This window comes from Sinocyclocheilus rhinocerous, unplaced genomic scaffold, assembly GCF_001515625.1.
Source record: "Sinocyclocheilus rhinocerous isolate Xijiao unplaced genomic scaffold, SAMN03320098_v1.1 scaffold2921, whole genome shotgun sequence".
NCBI lineage: Eukaryota > Metazoa > Chordata > Actinopteri > Cypriniformes > Cyprinidae > Sinocyclocheilus > Sinocyclocheilus rhinocerous.
In genome coordinates, this window is record NW_015655581.1 from 93,777 (window position 1) to 112,278 (window position 18,502).

General features: G+C 35.3%; 2 protein-coding genes across 2 annotated transcripts in view; both read left to right on the forward strand.

Moving 5' to 3' along the window:
- Positions 1-7,575, forward strand: part of LOC107718689 (fatty acid desaturase 6-like) — an 8,307-nt gene extending 732 nt beyond the window's left edge. The window contains exons 2-6 of the mRNA XM_016525879.1: positions 2,304-2,470; positions 3,317-3,497; positions 3,803-3,987; positions 5,733-5,912; positions 7,203-7,575. Of these exons, the coding sequence (XP_016381365.1) occupies positions 2,304-2,470; positions 3,317-3,497; positions 3,803-3,987; positions 5,733-5,912; positions 7,203-7,352 (863 nt within the window). The 3' untranslated portion in view covers positions 7,353-7,575. The remainder of the gene's footprint in view (positions 1-2,303; positions 2,471-3,316; positions 3,498-3,802; positions 3,988-5,732; positions 5,913-7,202) is intronic.
- Positions 7,576-9,170: 1,595 nt separating this feature from the next.
- The window catches only part of LOC107718683 (uncharacterized), a 19,057-nt gene continuing 9,725 nt past the window's right edge, over positions 9,171-18,502 (forward strand). Inside the window, exons 1-6 of the mRNA XM_016525874.1 lie at positions 9,171-9,176; positions 9,349-9,450; positions 12,826-12,898; positions 12,993-13,019; positions 15,640-16,026; positions 16,118-16,189. Coding sequence (XP_016381360.1) covers positions 9,171-9,176; positions 9,349-9,450; positions 12,826-12,898; positions 12,993-13,019; positions 15,640-16,026; positions 16,118-16,189 — 667 coding nt within the window. The remainder of the gene's footprint in view (positions 9,177-9,348; positions 9,451-12,825; positions 12,899-12,992; positions 13,020-15,639; positions 16,027-16,117; positions 16,190-18,502) is intronic.

The following is an 18,502-nucleotide window of genomic DNA, read 5'->3' on the forward strand; positions in this document are numbered from 1 at the left end:
ATTTCAACTTTCAAATAGTTTTCATTCAGAAATTCACAATGACAAAATAAATGTGAAGAATTTAAGTAGAAAGACTGAAGTAGTATTTTCTTGCAAAAAAAAATCCAATAATCTGTTTTATATACTAATATACTATTTATTATTTTTTTAATGATGTAAGCAACATAAACATTTTATAAATAGTTTGTGGTGTGTGGGGAAATTAACAACTGAATACGAATTTGTATTTTGCTATAGCCTGAAAATATTTGCATTTTGATAGATGCTCGGAGTCCAGGGAACAATCTGTGTTTTTATGTTGTGAGTGTTTTCATTCCAACACATAATTGTGTACAAGTGTGTGTACAACGGCCTGGATGAGTGTATAAAGGTGTGTAATGTTATTAATGGAGAGTGTTTTGGATAATGTGGATTTAAAACAAATTGTTGATTTGTTTAGTCATGCAGTCTAGGGGTGTGACTGTGTGCCAGCCGGTTATTGGGTGAAACTTTGCTTTAACACTGACACAAAAACCAACAGCTTCAGTTAGGTGCCAAATGTTCTTTGACTTTCAATCCAAACAAATCAGCTTCTTTATAGTAAAGCTTTTTAAGCTTTCCGACATTGGCTTAAAGGGATAGTTCACCCAAAAATGAAAATTCTGTCGTCATTTAGTCGCTTGTTTCAAACCTTTATGAATGACTTTCTTCTGCTGAAAACAAAAGAATGAAGACCAGGCAGTTGAAACCAGAAACTGTTTGGTTACCAACATTCTTCAAAATATATTTTTTTACCGTTCAATAGAAGAAAGAAACTCATACAGGTTTGGAACAAGTGAGTAAATGATGACAGGATTTTCATTTCTGAGTGAACTATCCCTTTAATATCCAAATTACCGAGGCGCTCCTGTGGCGGTGGTTGTCATGGCGACCAGTTCGATCTGGGTGCTTCCCTCCCATTGGGCAGATCCAGTTTCCTGCAGCACTCAAGCCACTTACTCGTCTTTCAGAGAGAAACCAATGATGGGGGTCAAGACTGCTACGTTATTAGAAAAAGATCATTGAATGCTGTATTATACTAGCCAAAACAACAGGACATGGCATAATTTAATTATTAGCATCATATTTTTGAAAGTTTGTAGCATTTTCTCCAGTCTTTGGGTGAAAAAATATTTAACAGAGCAAACGACACCAAATATATCTTAAAAAGGCATGATATTTTGTTTTAATATGTTTTCATATAAATATGTGATTATAGTACTATAGTTGCTTAAGTTTAAGCTCACTTTTTATTGTGTCCCATGAGAGAAATGAGTTTACTGTGTCACCAAACAATATCCGACATTACGAATAATACATAATAATGCCCAAAAATATTACAATAAATCAGATAATCACACTCTCAAACTTCCCCCGTTTGGAAGCATAATTCTCCAGACATTCCCATCAAAATACATAATTTAGTTTTAAAAAGATACCAAATGAAACATGAATTCAAAGTTACTTGCATTTATTCATTTAGCAGACGCCAAAATTCACTGTATCCAAATTCACTATAAAAAATATTCAATGAATGCAAAACTTTTCTATTATTTTAAATATATAAAATCTACCTTTAGGGGGCGTTTACGCGACACTGTTTTCAACTTAAAAACGTTTTTAAACTTTTTACGTGTTTCGTGTACACTTCAGTGGCATTTTGGGGGCCTAAAAATGGGTTTCAAAGTGCACGTTTTTGAAATCGACACCGTTATCATCTCCGTGTAAACTCTGAAAACGTCAATTTGTGAAAAAGGTGACGTCATATTACGTGTTCGGTCTATAAAAATGTGTATTACTTTGTATTTCTTTACAAAGCGACATCACTATCAACTGGCCTGGCATGCATAATACAGTGTTTTTAGTCACTTTAACAGATCCGTGAACAGTGATCGTTTTGACAACGTTGTTGTCTGTACGCAAAATGCAAAGGAAAAACTTTTCTGTTTTCATATAAACGTACCCTTAATTTAAAAGTTTACTAGAGAAGAAAAAACTACTTCAGTCTTTCTACATCAAAATTTCAGTTGAATTCAATGTGTTACTTGATATTTATCTGTAATTAATTTTGAAATGTACTAGCAATCTCTGAGTAAAAATAGTTTCTACTTCAAAATTTTGTATAGTGTTTTCTCAACTCATTTCTAAACTTGTTAATAGTTACATAATGCAAGCCTTTTGTGTCATAGCTTTGCTTATGGAGCATAAATGTCATCTAGATGTCCCTGCTTTGTCGAGCTCCGCACCTCTGCACTGTTACAGTGATGCTGTTCTTGTGTCTGCAGGGTTCCTGTTGTTGGGTTCGTCTCAGCCGCTGTATTTCCTGTCAGGTGTTCTGATAATGGGCGTGGCTCACGCTGTCATCACCGTTAAAGGGACACACCTGGCCAGTCACGGCGCGCTCAGCGAGTCTCCGGCCTGGGCCGACTTCTGGGCCGTCTTCTTCATCGAAGTGAGATTTGCTGGCGATGTGAAATTATTAAACATTGTGAATCTATTGGGAAATCTATAAATAGTAAAATAATATATTACATGAAAAAGCACCAAAAGAACCATGGTTTTGCCATGTCTGGGTCTTGAGACTCCCACAGTACTTTCCGTTTTTACCTTAATTTCATTTTAGTTTCCATTTTTTCTTTAATTCCATGTGTTTTGGGTCATCAGGGGGTTTTGTACTGATGTTTAAAGCGCAGTGTGTTTCACATGCAGTTAATTCTCTGCCATATGAAAATGCAAAAGAATGGAAAGAATTTAGCTGATTAATTCTTCATGAATTAACTTAATGGATTAAGAGGATTTAGATTAATTTACAGTTTTCATCCTCTCAAGAATGCAAAAGTCATAATGCTGATCATATTCTATGGTAACAGTCTGTACACTCATATACAGTGGGCCCCCAAAGAATTATTCAACTTTATAATTGTATAAGCAGTTTTTATTTATTTAATTTAATTAAATCTAGTATTTTAATTCAATGATTTAATATTTAAATACAAAAATTATTCAATCATTACATTAAATTAAAATCCATCATGATTTGAGGTGTTCCAAAGTACATCTTGAGCTTCAGTGAAAGCAAGAACATTTGACTGTCTGTACAAAGAGTCACATGATCAATGACACTTATGTACTTACATTTGATAAGTCACCTAGAACTGGTGCACAATTCTTCATTTTACATCATCATCTTCAAAATCCAAAAACTCTTAAATGAGAACAGATTTTGATGAAATGTGGTCTCTTTTGTACCCCTGCATGCATCATATGAATGCTGCTGCTCATCTCTGGCGTTTCTCAGGTGTGCGGCTCGTTCTCTGCGCGGGCCGGCGTTCAGGCTCACGTGAAGATGCATCACGCTCACACTAATGTGATCGGTCTGGGAGACTCCAGCACCTGGAAAATCCCCTTCCTTCCTCGATCCGTCTACCTGTTCATCGCGCCGCTGGCCGTCCCCATCATCACACCCATCGTCGCCATCGGTGAGGCCCTTTTCGGTCCCGACAGTCACAGCTTCTCAGTGCATCCTAACCAGTTATTATAAGATAAAGCCACAAGTGATAAATCTTACGTGATCCTTTTGTTTTGATTAGCAGTGATTGTTGTTTCACGCTCTTTTACTGAGGATATAAAATTACATTTTTGCTTAGGACACCACAACAACCGAGTTCATTTAACTCTGAGCTGATGGACATTTACATATATTTACATTTGACCTTTGAGTGTATGTGCTGGTACCAGCTTCATCATCAGTGAAACCTCTAGCATATTCTCTCTTGTGTTTCAGGTCAGCTGAAGGGTCAGTCTCCGCTCCAGATCCTGCGCACCGTCCTGTGTGTGTGTCTGGGGTTTTTTTCTCAGTATTACCTGCTCAGGTGTGTGTCAGGACTGTCGTGCAGCTCTGCTCTGGTGGTCATGCTTCTGTGCAGAGCCATGTTCTCCCTGCCGTACATACACGTCAACATATTTCAGGTGAGATATACCATCATAGAAAAATGCAAGCTGCATTTTGATATATGACTATGATATATATTTTTTGGTTGTGCACCTGATTTTGATTCTTTTTTGGAATTGCATGCTTTCTACAATTGTTTTAGATATTCAACCATAGCATCACACAACAGTAGCCCAACTGTTTTTGTTTGTTTAGTTGTTTTTGCATGCTCAGAAAATTTACTTCAATTATTTACACCAATTATCTTCAGGAAAATATCAAATATAGTTTTTGCATGCTATGACTGTTTTTGACATTCTCAGTAAATATAAATTATATAATTTCTACCACTTATAAGCAAAAATATATAGTTGTTTTTACATGTTATAGTTGTTTTTGCATGCTCAGAAAATGAAATCGAGAATATCGCTTATCTTTAGAAAATATATAAAAAATAGTTGTTTTGTATGCTGTAGTTGTTTTTCCATGCTCGGAAAATATAAATGTAATTATTTACACTACTTATCATCAGAAAATATAAACAGTTGTTTGCATGATGTAGTTGTTTTTGCATGCTCAGAAAATATCAATCATATTATTTACACTACGTATCTTCAGAAAATATAAAAATTTAGTTGTTTGTGCATGCTCAGAAAATGAAAATTAAATTGTTTATATGACTTATCTTCAGAAAAGATAAGATTGAATCATTCCAATTGGTTTTGCATGACTTTGTTTTTTTGCATGATCAGAAAATATAGGGTACATTTTTTACACTGCTTATCTTCAGAAAATATAAAAATATAGTTTTTTACATGCTCAGAAAATATAAATTATAGTATTATAAATATAGTAGTTTTTTTTATTGTTATAGTGTTTTTTACATGCTCAGAAAATATAAATTAAATTATGTATACCACTTTTCTTCACATTATATAAAAACAGTTGGTTTTCCATGCTATAGTTGTTTTTACACTGCTTGTCTTCAGAAAATATAAAAACAGTTGAGTTAAGGTACAGTGGCGGTAGTATTTCTTTGGTCCTGAGCTTTAACCAGTGCACCACACACTCCACCAACAAACTCTCTCACCGTACAGTAACACTTCAGCACTACATTATTCTGTCGTCTCTCTCTGGTTCATAAGAGTAATAATTCTGAGCGTGAGCTTTCGAAGCTATTCGGCTAAAGTCTGCATCAATCCATCCCTGTCTGTGTGTGTCTCTCCATCCTTTCCCGCGAGACCTGCTCAATGCGGCTTTGTTCTCCTCTCCTGCTCGCGGAGGTTCACAGGGTTCGTTTGTAGAAAAACATAAAACGGTGGAGAACAATTCACGCATGATTTTCCCAGGCAGAGCAAAGGGAGAATGTACTTTTGTATTGTGCTGATCCTCTGAGGTATTTTTTGCTGGTTTAAAGCTTTTTAAAGGGCAGCCGTCGGCTCTGAGACCCACAGCGATGTGTGAGACCTTTGTTTAGGAGTGAATGCTGTGTTGCTCTGTTCATAGCTGCAGTGTGTTACAGTATGTGTGTGTGATAAATGCTTGTATGTGCTATGTGCTATAAGTTTTGTCTAGTTTGGGCCCCCTGTGGTGTCAGTGGCGTCTCTCGGGCCGCTGAACGTGTTTCATCCCACTTAAAGATAAAACACACACACACTGAACTAAAGGTTGAATCTCTTAAAGGCGCCATAATCTTCTCTGTCTCAGCATTTCATTGTTACTATAGAGTTGTAGTTGCAGTTTTCTTTTTTTATAGTTGGTTTCTGTGTCTCCCCTTTCGCAGCACATCGGCCTGTCAATGTTTTCTGCCACTCACCGGCCCAAACGCATCTACCAGATGACACACGGAGTCCTGAACCTTCCCCGAAACCCGCTGCTGGACTGGACCTTCGGCCATTCCCTCATCAGCTGCCACGTAGAGCATCACCTCTTCCCATTCCTGTCTGACAACATGTGCCTGAAGGTGAGCGTTCATACTGACAGCCACAGCTTATACGGACATGGAACAAAGGGTTTCTCAAACTGCAGTATATTAAAAAAAATTCAGCAAAAATTAAATGATTAAATCATGTAAATAATTGATTTGTCATTTAATCATGTAATTTTTTAATATTTCAATTAAATTAATCAATAAAATCATTTTAATTGTTTTAATTAATTTATTATTTTAATATTGACATGTTATTTTTTTCCTAAATGTTTATGCTGCATTTTAATTGAATAATGTAATGTGCAGGCAGAAACGTGGATCTAGGAGCAGGGTATTTAATAAATGAAACCAAACAAGAATGAGAAAAGAACAAGAGCATTACAGGAAACAATGACTGACAAAGGATAAGTGAAATACAAGGGATATATATTTACATGGGGGGCTAACGAGCTTAACGAGATAACAAGACACACCTGGGGAGACTAATCAAGAGGAACCGATAAACAAACAGACTACAAACAAAGCACAGGAAACACTTCAACATAAAAGTCCAGACAAGACATAGGGAACATGTAACAAGTAATTTAATTTAATAATTTATAATATATAATTATAATATTAATATTTAATAATATAATTTAAAAATGTAATATTACATAGACAATATTCAATTGTTTAATAATGTAAATAATTAAATATTTAAAATAATTTAAAATCATTTATTAAATTAACTTAAAATGCAGCCTTAACAAATAAAGTATTAATAGAATTCACAAAAAGTAATAATTAAATTTAATAATTATACTAATGGATAAGGATATGCCCCCCCCAAAAAAATGCAATTTAATGTACACGTTATTAATAACTTAACTCAATATTTAGATTAAAATGCAACATAAAAAAATAAAGTAACATTTTTTATAATAATTTAAAATAATTAATAATTTAATATTTAATTAAATTAAAATGCAGCATTAACAAATCAAGTAACAATATGATTCACAAAAAAGGAATAAATTAATGAACTAACATTAGTCAAGATTCATTAAAATGGCAAGGATAAATACAGCCAATAAATATGTATAAGTAAAAAAAATTATTTAATGTAAAGCAAATTGTTTAAATTAAATTAAAATGCAGGATAAACAAAGTAACAATATTAACAATACAATTCACAAAAAAATGAATAAATTAATGAAGCAACATTATTCAAACAAAATTCATTAAAAATGATAAACAAATTGATAAAGATAATATGGCAAGTAAATATATCTAATAGTAAATGAATCGTAATAATGAATATGCATGTGTTTATTGTCTCAGGTGAAGCCTATAGTGTCTCGGTATCTGAAGGAGAAGAAGTTGCCGTATCTGGAGGACGGTTACGTCTCCCGTCTGCGTCTGTTCTTCCACAAATATCAGGAGCTGATGGTGTTTGCGCCACCCATCACTGACCTGGTGGGAATCCAGTGACGGAGGAAGAGGATGATGAGGATGAAGAGCAGAAGACAAGGGAAGATTGACACTGACATGACGACGGTCATGCTTTTCCAAATGTTTCCAAATTGTATACATGCGTTAAACTGGTGCATGAAGGCATTAGAATTAAAGTTAACATGAAACTCGGCTCACGATCCATTTTACTTGCATAATATGATGCATTTATGAAAGAAACGGGGTATTCGACAAGAAAACAAATGTTGAACACAAAAAAAAGATATTTAAAGAATGTTTGTAATCAAACAGTTGACGGTAGCCATTGACTTCCATAGTATTTTTTTCTCCATACTATGGAAGTCAATGGCTACCGTCAACTGTTTGTTCAACAGCATTATTCAAAATATCTTCGTTTGTGCTCAGTTGAAGAAAGAGAATGAGTAAATGATAGAATTTTCATTTTTGGGTGAACTTGGGTGAGACTAATTTTGTTAAGCCACAACTCCGTTCGTCATACAAATAGTGCTCTTCATGTGATGCACACAGAAGACAATCAATTCCAATAGAGTTTGCAATGCATTATGGGATTGCCTTTAACATTTTGACCAAATGAAAGTATCTTGAAGGTAGCATAATTATTATGATGTCTTAAAATGCTGTCTAGATAGGCAGCTCACTGGGGTTCGGAACAGAGTTTTGGTGTAGTTTAAAGCAAATAGGAGACAGAAGACTTCTTTGAATTTGCTAACAACAATCCTATTATCTGAGTACAATATTAATACAGCACACAGTAGAGATGAGCACATGTAACTGTAATGAACATGTGGGAAATTCATTTATTTGACCTTAACATATAATAATATTCACAGTTGTACTTATGCACTGATTTGTTTATGATTCAGTGATTTTAACCAGAATCATTCACCTTTGACTTGCTTTCGCTGAATGCTCGTGAATGTAAGTGTGTCTGTGATTGAGATGAGCGTGCGAGAGAATGTTGCTCTCCTCTTTCACTTGAAATGAAGATGATACGTTGATTTTACTGACCAAATAAATTGAAGTATACTGTTTTGATGTAGTGCTACATTTATTCTGCAAGATGTTCATACAATACAAGGCTATTTTATGACTTCAAAAGACTTTGAATGTAGCACACAATTCATATAGATGCTTTTCATGTTTGCTTTTATGGTGTTTTCTGTCCCATTTTAACTTGTATTGTAGTGTAAATAGCAGCATGTTTTCCTGTGATTGGAACAACATGACTGAGTAAAAATAATATTAAAGTAAAATATTATTTCAATTAAATTATTAAATTAAATGTTTTAATTATTGTTTCAATTATTTAAATAATATATTGTTACTGTATTTGTTTATGCTGCATTTAAATTTTATTTAATAATTAAATATATAATATTAATATATGTAATAAATATAAATATATACACACATAAACATACACACACACGCACATAATGCAGCATTAACAAATACAGTAAAATAGCGATAAATAAATTAATGAAGTAACATTTGTCAAACGAGATTAATTAAAAACTAAAAATTAACAGATACAGATAATATGCCAAATAAATATATATAATAATTAAACTATTTGATTCAATTAAATTAAAGTCAGCATAAACAAATAAAATGATACAATTCACAAAAAGGAATAAATTAATTAAATAAAATTAGTTAAAAAGACAAAAACTAATGGATAAGAATAATATGCCAAAAATGTAATTTTAATGTAATACTTAAATTAAAATGTAGCATAAACAAATAAAGTAACAATGCAATTCACAAAAATTAATAAATTAATGAAGTAACAAAGTCAGACGGCATTGGAACAACATGAGGGTGAGTAAAAAGCATATATATATATATATATATACACACACACACACACACACACACACATTATATTTACTTTTATTTGTTTATTTGTTTGCTGGGGCTTGACATCACTAAATAAACTGCTAATGTATTGAAAAACACGAAAAACCATTTAAATGTATTTTATGTTCCGCAGAAGAAAAGAAATCTGGCTTTGGATCATGTTGCAGTTCTCTCTGTCCAGCAGGTGGCAGCACTTACCTTTATCTCAGAGAGGTTTCCTCCTGTTGGCATTAGGGTCTGACTGCAGACAATCCCTGCGTTCCATTCGGAAGGGCTCATCCCTATGCCCTAACCCCTTCAAAGGGTTTACCCTCCAGAGTGAGAGCTTCGAAGGGTTGAAGGGTGTAGGGGAGGCTGGTTGTCTCCTCCAGCACCATGGGATGAGGCCACAGGGGCATGTGTTGGGCTCTGCAATATGTGAGGCTGCCAGATTTGACAACTTGAACCACTGGCCCCACAACACAGGGAGAAAGTACATGAGGTGTCGAAAATGTGATGGATGCACTTCCTTTGCATGTGTTCCCTGTGTCCCAATGTTCATACTATCCATCCTAAATAGTATGTGAGATTAGAATAAGTGTGTCCCAAAGCATAGTATGTTGAAAAGAGTATGCCAGAAGTCCCCGGATGGTCTACTATTTCAGGTAGATTTGTGAAGTTTGGATCCGTGCACACTCTGATGGCTAATATCACCCACAATCCATTGCGCTTTGACATGATTCTGTTCAGAACTACAAACACGAATAAAAAACTACAAACATGGCGGATGAGCGCGACCAAGGGGCAACCTCCCGCTCTCTCTCGTGAAGCCAACAAGGAAGTGACTTAAACTGTAATTCATCGACTGGCTGCAAAAGGGAGTCAATAACATGGTAAAAAATTGTATTCAATGTTATCTGTGTTAGGATATTTCATCTACAACAACGTGAACTTTTATAAACATCAGTTTGGCCATTAACTTTTAAATGCATCATTATGCAAAAAAATATGAGCAGAATAAAGACCCACGGCTGGCAGATCAACGTGCTACTTCATTTCTCTCCGATACGGTAGAAAGTTAAATGAAATGCAATGTGGAGGATGTTAACTGTGACAAGATGATTGACAGGCCAGTTTACAGTGACAGGATGCGTGTAATTATGCGACAGAGCGCTCCGTTAAAGACGCAATTGTATGACGTTATACTATGTCCCAAAGCTTGCCTACTCTTCTACTACACACTCAAAAGTGTGTACTTTTTCTTCACCAAAAGAGTACATACTTTAAGGGCGTAGTATAAGTGGTACATTGGGACGCAGCATTTTTTTGGAATGCACTTCTGCGTCACCTTAACGAGACGATCAAGGAGGGGCCTTCGTCGCACATTTTGTACACTGGTTGAATCGTCTATACATACATTTATAGGTGAAGTTGAACTCTGTGACGCCAAACAACTTCCCTGTGCAAAGAATCGTGGGGGCCTGAAGTGTCCATCAATTGTACCCTTTCGAAATCCTTCATTCCATAGGGCCCTTTGAAGTGGCCAGTTTTGAGCACTTCGGTTTGGAACGACCCTTCAATATGGCGGCCATGATTGTTTTCACTCCGAAGTGCCCTTCGGAGGGCGATATATGCCATTTGGAACGCACCGATGAGGTGCTTCTCAGTATCCCTCCTCATTTCCTCGCTCCTCCGTCCTCCATCCTATGACCCGGAAACCGATCGCGCTCAGCCGCACCGCGAGGAGGCGAGGATAGAGGAGTGAGGAGGCTTCCTGAGGAGTCATGAGCGAGGATACACAGGTGTATCCTTTGCGGAAGTGTTTTTCATCGAAAAAACTGATGCACGATTAAATTCTCCTCCCCCTTCACATCTGTTGTAATAATTTTAATTTACATTTTACCTTTGCAGTTTAAATAACCATACATGTCATATATTTAAAACAGGGAATCTTGCTTTATTAATATTTATTATGAATGTCTTAAATAACAAACTTTAACAACATAAGGGCAGATCCCTTTAGCGCAGCTGATGATGCTTTGAAGTGACGCTAAAGGGAGCGAGGATATATCATTTCACTTGGGGTGCTTCTCAATTCTTATTTGTGCATCCTCGATTCCTTTCCTCGCGTCTTAGCTCCACCCCTTCAGGATGCGAGGGAAGGACGCAAGGAAAAGACGCGAGGACGGAGGAATTGAATCATATTTTTCTTACAAAAAAGCATAGATTCGCTACAGGAGGCCTTTATTACGACCCCGGAGCCGTGTGGGACACTTTTTTTATTACGGATGGATGCACTTTATAGGACTTCTTTTGGACTGTTGAACAGAAACACCCACCCACTGCCATTATAAAGCTTGGAAGAGCCAGGACAATTTTTAATATAACTCCGAATGGATCCATCTGAAAGAAGAAAGTCATATACACCTAGGATGGCTTGAGGGTGAGTAAATCATGGGCCAATTTCATTTTTGGGTGAACTATCCCTTTAAGTGTTTATGGCTTTCTACGGGAGGAAAACGCTTAACGGGAGACTTTGCGCATTGTGTTCATATTCTGCTGTTCTGTGGCCACGGATTTGTGGGTCTTGTCTTTTTCTCCTGCAGGTGTCTTGCAGGACCCTGTACGTTATGGTACTAAATTAGTTTTAATCGTTTAACCACCACAGCATCTCGTCTCCATTGGCAACACGCACCATTTGTGTCGATTGCAAGTGACGTCGCAGTTAGCGGAGAGTGCAGGTGGCGATTGCAAGTGACATTGTAATTTTGTCTTTTTTTCTTGTCTTCACCACCTAGCTACTGTTGTAAAATTCAAAGAGATTCAATAAAAATTAAAAAATTAAAAAATAAATAAAAATTGCAACTGACGTCACTTGCAGAAGCGCAGGTGTCTGAGATTGCAAGTGCATGTCTGCTGCCAGACCCTTCTCCCTGTTAGAGCCACAACACTGACATCAGTTGTTTGCATGATGTGACTCATTTAATTTACTTATTAACCTGCTATGTTATGATCTTGTTAGTTTGCACATCTCATAAACTCCATATTACTTGATCACCTGTGTGCTTCCAGTGGTCTTAGGATGAACTGAAGCTTTTAATGTCATTGGTTAAACATGATTTACACACAGAATTCATTAACAGATTATTAAATTAATTAGCATGAATCTTTCCAGTCACCTTTAGCTCACTCACTGGAGGGTTTGTTTTACTGTTTTTGTAAAGCTGCTTTGGAAAAAGTTGCTCATCATCATTCCATCTACATTCACATCTATCTGTACAGAGTGAAGGAATTTCTAAAAGCAGATGCACACAAGGAAGCGATCCGTTCAAATAAATATCTTCATGTCACATGAGAAAATGATTTAAGTTAGTGTAGAGAAAATATTTCTGGCTCCAGTACAGGCCCACCCACAGTTATTAAAGGCACTGATAAGATCGTGAGAGCTGCAGATCATCATCACTGTATTCAGCTGCTGAAGAGAGAATATCCCCGAGTTTGCTCTGCAGCAGAATTTGACCTCAGGTAAAGTTATTTCTCTTCATTTCATCACATTGGGCTCTAATGAGTTTGGCTGTTTCTTATATTTTGTAAAATTGGCATTTTATTTAAGTATCGTATATGTGTGCAGGTGCAGGAGTTGCCGTTGGTCACAATGAGGTTTCTGATCTCACTGTGTGTGTCTCTACTGCTGCTGATTAATGGTGAGAGTTTTATTTGTCATGTGCTTTACAATGATATTGTAAGTAGGTGAACATTCAATATTAATTCATTATGTTTATACTGTGTATTTAACAGGTGAAATGATCAATGGACAAACTTCAGGTACAATATTGTCTGTGTGTGTGTATGTATATATATATATATTACTTTATCTAATCTTTCCATCCTTAGCTTTATATAAAAAATTAAATACATTTAATATGAATAATTTAGTGATATCGATATGAAAGGTTCTCACATTTTAGCAATCCAACACAATTTTTTTTTTTTTTTGCACTTTTAATTTCATTATTTTTATTGAAACAAAGTTTTATCAGATAAACCAAGCTAAATGTCTTTGGAATTTGTGACATTTATGAAATGAAATCCCCAACACTCACTACTTTCATGTTCAGTCCATTTCATGATGCATGCAGATTCAGCAGACCATCAGTGATTAACATTAGTTATAATCATAATAATAATCGTATCTATGTACTTAATCGTCTACATTGCCAAAACAAAATAGGCTGTATTTTAAATATTACTTATTGAAAAAAACAAATTTCAACGCATTAATTTTTGTTTTGACAAAAAAGTGTTTTAGATAAATATTAATTAAATAAATATTTTCTTCACCTCAAAAAGTTAGGTTAAGGCTTTTGATTGATTGATTAAGACAATTGACTGATGCAGTTGAAAAATGTAATCTGTCCAGATGCCACACATTTGTTTTTCAGTGCGTGTTGTGCTCATAAAATCAGCGACAACATTCCAACTCATCTTTTACAAATAAAATATATGTTGTGCAGATCATAGCACTGATACAGCTGTACATCTGATTGTGAACGTGATGACACAATGGATTATCCAGAAATTAAAAAAATAGAATGAAAAGAAATGTACTGTAAATATGCCTGTATTCTCCCTGCTTAAGGGCATTAAACTAAAATATGTTGTTTGATCAGAGTCTGTAAGCTTTAGTGCTGGTAAATGTCATAAAGATATTATGAAATATCTTTTAAAAAATGTTCTTCCTCATTTTTCATACAGACCAATAACTGATGGACAGATAAAATACTAATTTGATGATATATCTTAAGAATGGTTTATCAAAACCTGTTTGATTTGTCCATGATTGTTGTTATTAATCTCTAATGATAAGGCGCTGGGAAGTTTGTTGTCATATTTTTAAAATACAGCAAAAAGAACCCAACTGTAGTTTATCCACTGATACTTTAATATTCATTATTCTGTATAATGCGTGTGCTGTAGATCTGTGTTTTATTGGTTTTCTCCCCACTTCCCTCCCTCTAGACTCCCACTTTTCCAAAGCTTTCTTGAGTTGTTGTTTTTTTTTTTAAATCTGAGGTATAATTGACCTGTACTAAAACACAGGGGTTCCGTGACACTTTAAGGTTTTTCTTATACATATTTCACTTTTCAACAAATTCCAGATTAACCCAGACATTGTGCTGAACACATAAATCCAAACATTGTGTAAAATTTAACTTTCACTAATGCCGTCCTGTAATTAAAAATTAATATATAAGTTTGTATACCTTATTGTGTCACAAACAGCTAATCAAGCATATACAGATCTGTAAATAGATATGAAGAGAATTTGTTCCATTTTGTGTAATGGAATCGTTTGTGAAGTATGTGAAGGTTCAACTACATGACAAAACTTGTTTTTCCTGAATAAAAGAAGTGTAATAGGAATAATTCAGTGAAAGATACCTATCTCTTGATATGAAACCTTGAAACTTGATCATATTTTAGCAGTCCTACACGTCACTATTCACATCAGACCCCACTTTCAATTTCATCATTTTTTATTGTATTGAGACAAAATTTTATTTGACAAGCCAAGCATAATGTGTTTATTTATGACATTTATGAAATGCACAAATCCCAAACAGTTTTGTGTTCAGTACATTTCATGATGCATGCAGATTCAGAAAGTATGTTTTGTTTTTGACAGAAAATGTGTTTTTAGATAACAGGACAAAAATATCTTCACCTCAAAGTTAGGATTTAAGGCTGCACAACTGACTGATTAAAGGTTAAAATCACTATTGCTAAAATATAATCTACTCAGATTGAATGTGCCACACATTTGTTTTTCAGTCTGTGTGGGGCTCGTAAAACCAGCTGCAATACACAGGGATAATTTACTGTACAGTTAGTTGGCCATTATGAAAACAAAGCCCAGTAACATCCAGATGTTCAGAAGCTTGTTTTTGCATCAGAACAGAACAAGAAAAACTCATCATTTATATTTCAGACCTTATTTCTTATGATTCCGACTTTACATCTCACATCTGTGACTTTCTGTAGTAACTGATCATTTATACACTATATATTAATATGTGTTACAATTTAGATGAGAAGATGAATTGTAAGGTACAGTGTTCTCAGAGTGTTCATGTTGTGTTACAAAACACTTTTGTTGCTCATTAGGAGGAATATAGTTAAGGTTTGGGACAGTTTTAGTGGTATGATTATGTTTAAGGGTGCGTTATGCTGTAAGATATGAGTCAACAGTGTACTTACAGAACTGCATTACATACAGCTGTACATAAATGCATGTGTTTTTAAACATAAGCAGTGCATCATGTATCTGCACAATAAGTGCACTTTATCTTAATTACAAATTTAAATTTTTAGAAGACTGTATAATGACACTTAATATAAAGTGGGTCTCAGTATTTTAACAGAACTTTTCCGAACTCTATGACAGTTGCTTTCAGCAGCATCAGCAGTGATCCCTGCTACAACTATGAGTCTCTGGATCGTCCCTGGAGAGCCAACAATGAAAGTGGAAATTACGTTTGTGATGAATCTTTCTCCTGGAATGGCTGGTACCGGCTTTTCTACTATGGAATGAACATCCAGATGTCAGAGACCTGTGTTAGTACATACAGCTGTAATGTAAACATCAATCTGTGGCTCAACGGTTCTCACCCTCAGATAGAGGATGGAGTGGTGATCAGAGAGGTCTGTGGCAATTATTGGGGTAACTGCTGTGATTACAAGATAAACCCCCTCAGAGTGAAAGCGTGTCCAGGAAATTACTACGTCTATGAACTTGTGAATCCACAAATCTGGTGTTCAGGATACTGCACAGGTAATGTGCTTTTTCTCTTCACTCTTTTTTAACGAAGTATTTCAAAGTTTTAAAGTCACTTCAGTCATGTCTTGAATGTCCTTCTTTTCAGATGTCAGCACCATTTCACGGCCGATTTCCACTGTAAGTCCAGATATAATTACTGGATCCAGCATTACCTCGAGTAAGTAACATTTTAATTACTTCATGTAACCTCTCTCTCTCTCTATGTGTTTGTGTGTGTGTGTGTGTGTGTATGTGTGTGTGTGTATGTCAGAGGTGGAAAGTAACTAATTAATTACAGATACTTTCGTTACAGTACTTGAGTACATGTACTTTCTTGAGTATAATTAAATTTGGTACTTTTACTTGATTTGAATAAAAATAAAGTATTCAACTTCGTTACATTTACTTTTGATCAAAAGTACAAAAAAGACAAAGATGCTGATGGAGAAACTGGGCGAGCTGGTGTTTGACGGACACTGTGCTTCAGGTAATAACAGACTGGTCTGACTCGGGTGCAAAACCAATCAAAACTCATTCGTTCAAACTCGGGGCGTTCAAACTGCGCTTGACTTTGACAGACAATCACTGATGTTAGCGTTTTGAATCAGTATCGTTAACATTTCAATATTTTAGTGAATGTAAATGAGCTATGCTCTGATTTTAAATTGTAATTTTGACAGCTGCTAATATGGGTCATTTCATTGATATTACCAGAACTCTCAGCAGTTTAATTAAATAGAAAACTCGGTTGATAGAAGGACACAGTTATAGGGGTTATGTGCAACAGACTTCCGTATTCTGTTAACCGGTCTCATCGCTTCCGGTTCAAGCGTTTTGCATATGCTTCGTTAAATATGAAGCTGTTTTACTCAAGATGCCTTCAAAAGTGATACAAAGATGATCATAATCAATGTCCATCACATATGTGGATTGATATCTAAAAGATTTTTATTTTTATTCTTTTCACTAACATGTAGATATAAAAATGGAATAAAACGTCAACAATAAAAACAGCTAGCTAGTTTAACTGAGCTTAGTTTACCTTAATCGTCCGTAGATATCGCCATTATTTAATACGGCTGTTAACACGTTCTCTGACAAGCAGAAGCGATGAGACCTGTTTTCCGGGTTTGGTCAGGTGACGTTCGACATATACCCATGATATGACCCCTTTAAGTGCATGCAAGCTTGCCCTCTTTAACAGTGCAGTTAAACTATATGTATAAAGTATGAAGCTGAAATAACCTCAACATTAACAACAACATTGAAATAAGAGGGCATGCATTTTTATGTGCATCTGACTGACAGATAAACTACGATTTATCTGACAATCAGATGCACATAAGTACTATAGTAACGGTGGACTCCAGGCACATTTTCGGTATAGAAAGAAAAAAGCGCTTTTTATTTAACATGTTAACCTTTACCTAGGCTTGGGAATCAAAAATCGCTTCCAATTCTGAAATCGCATACTTAAGAATCGGATACTTGTTATAAAATTTAAATTTCGATTCCTTTGTGTGCATTTTAATATAACTTCAAACCATTCAAGTCAAGAAGACTCACACTATATCCAAGACGTGCGCACAGAAAGCCGCCTCTCATACTGCGTGATACTGAACTGAGTCCTCTTCTATTGCCCTGTCCAAATACCCACACTTGCGGTCTTGGCCACTTGAGAGTGCGTGCACGCGACAGGAAGTAAGTGAGCAAGACTGTACCATGTCTTAGAAACGCCAAAGCACAGTGCCCTTAACGCACACTAAATCCACACACTAAATCCACTAAATCAATTCCTTCTGCCATCTCTATAATAACATTAGTCAAACAAAAGACAGAAAATTCACTCGCTGTTCTTGACTGAATAACTTTTGTAACTATATTTGAAATGTATATTTATTACAGTTTCTGCGCCTGAATACATGAAAATCTTAAAACACTGTTTATTTCAATCGTTAATTAAATAATTCGTTTTTATTTGTACGATTGCTAATTTGTTTATTTGTTCTTTTTGTGTTTTCTTGTATTTAATAATAATAATAATGCTTGAAATTTAGATTAGTTAGACTAGTTGTTTTTTGCTATGTTGATATAAAAATGGAATAAAACGTCAACAATAAAAACAGCTAGCTAGTTTAACTGAGCTTAGTTTACCTTAATCGTCCGTAGATATCGCCATTATTTAATACGGCTGTTAACACGTTCTCTGACAAGCAGAAGCGATGAGACCTGTTTTCAGGGTTTGGTCAGGTGACGTTCGACATATACCCTATTTCATGGACAGAGCAAGAACAGGTAGGTAAGTTAAGCAGGTAAGTGTCTTAAAGGGGTCATATGATGCTGCTAAAAAGAACATTATTTTGTGTATTTGGTGTAATGAAATGTGTTTATGCGGTTTAAAGTAAAAAAAACACATTATTTTCCACATACTGTACATTATTGTTTCTCCTCTATGCCCCGCCTTTTTGAAACGCGTCGATTTTTACAAAAC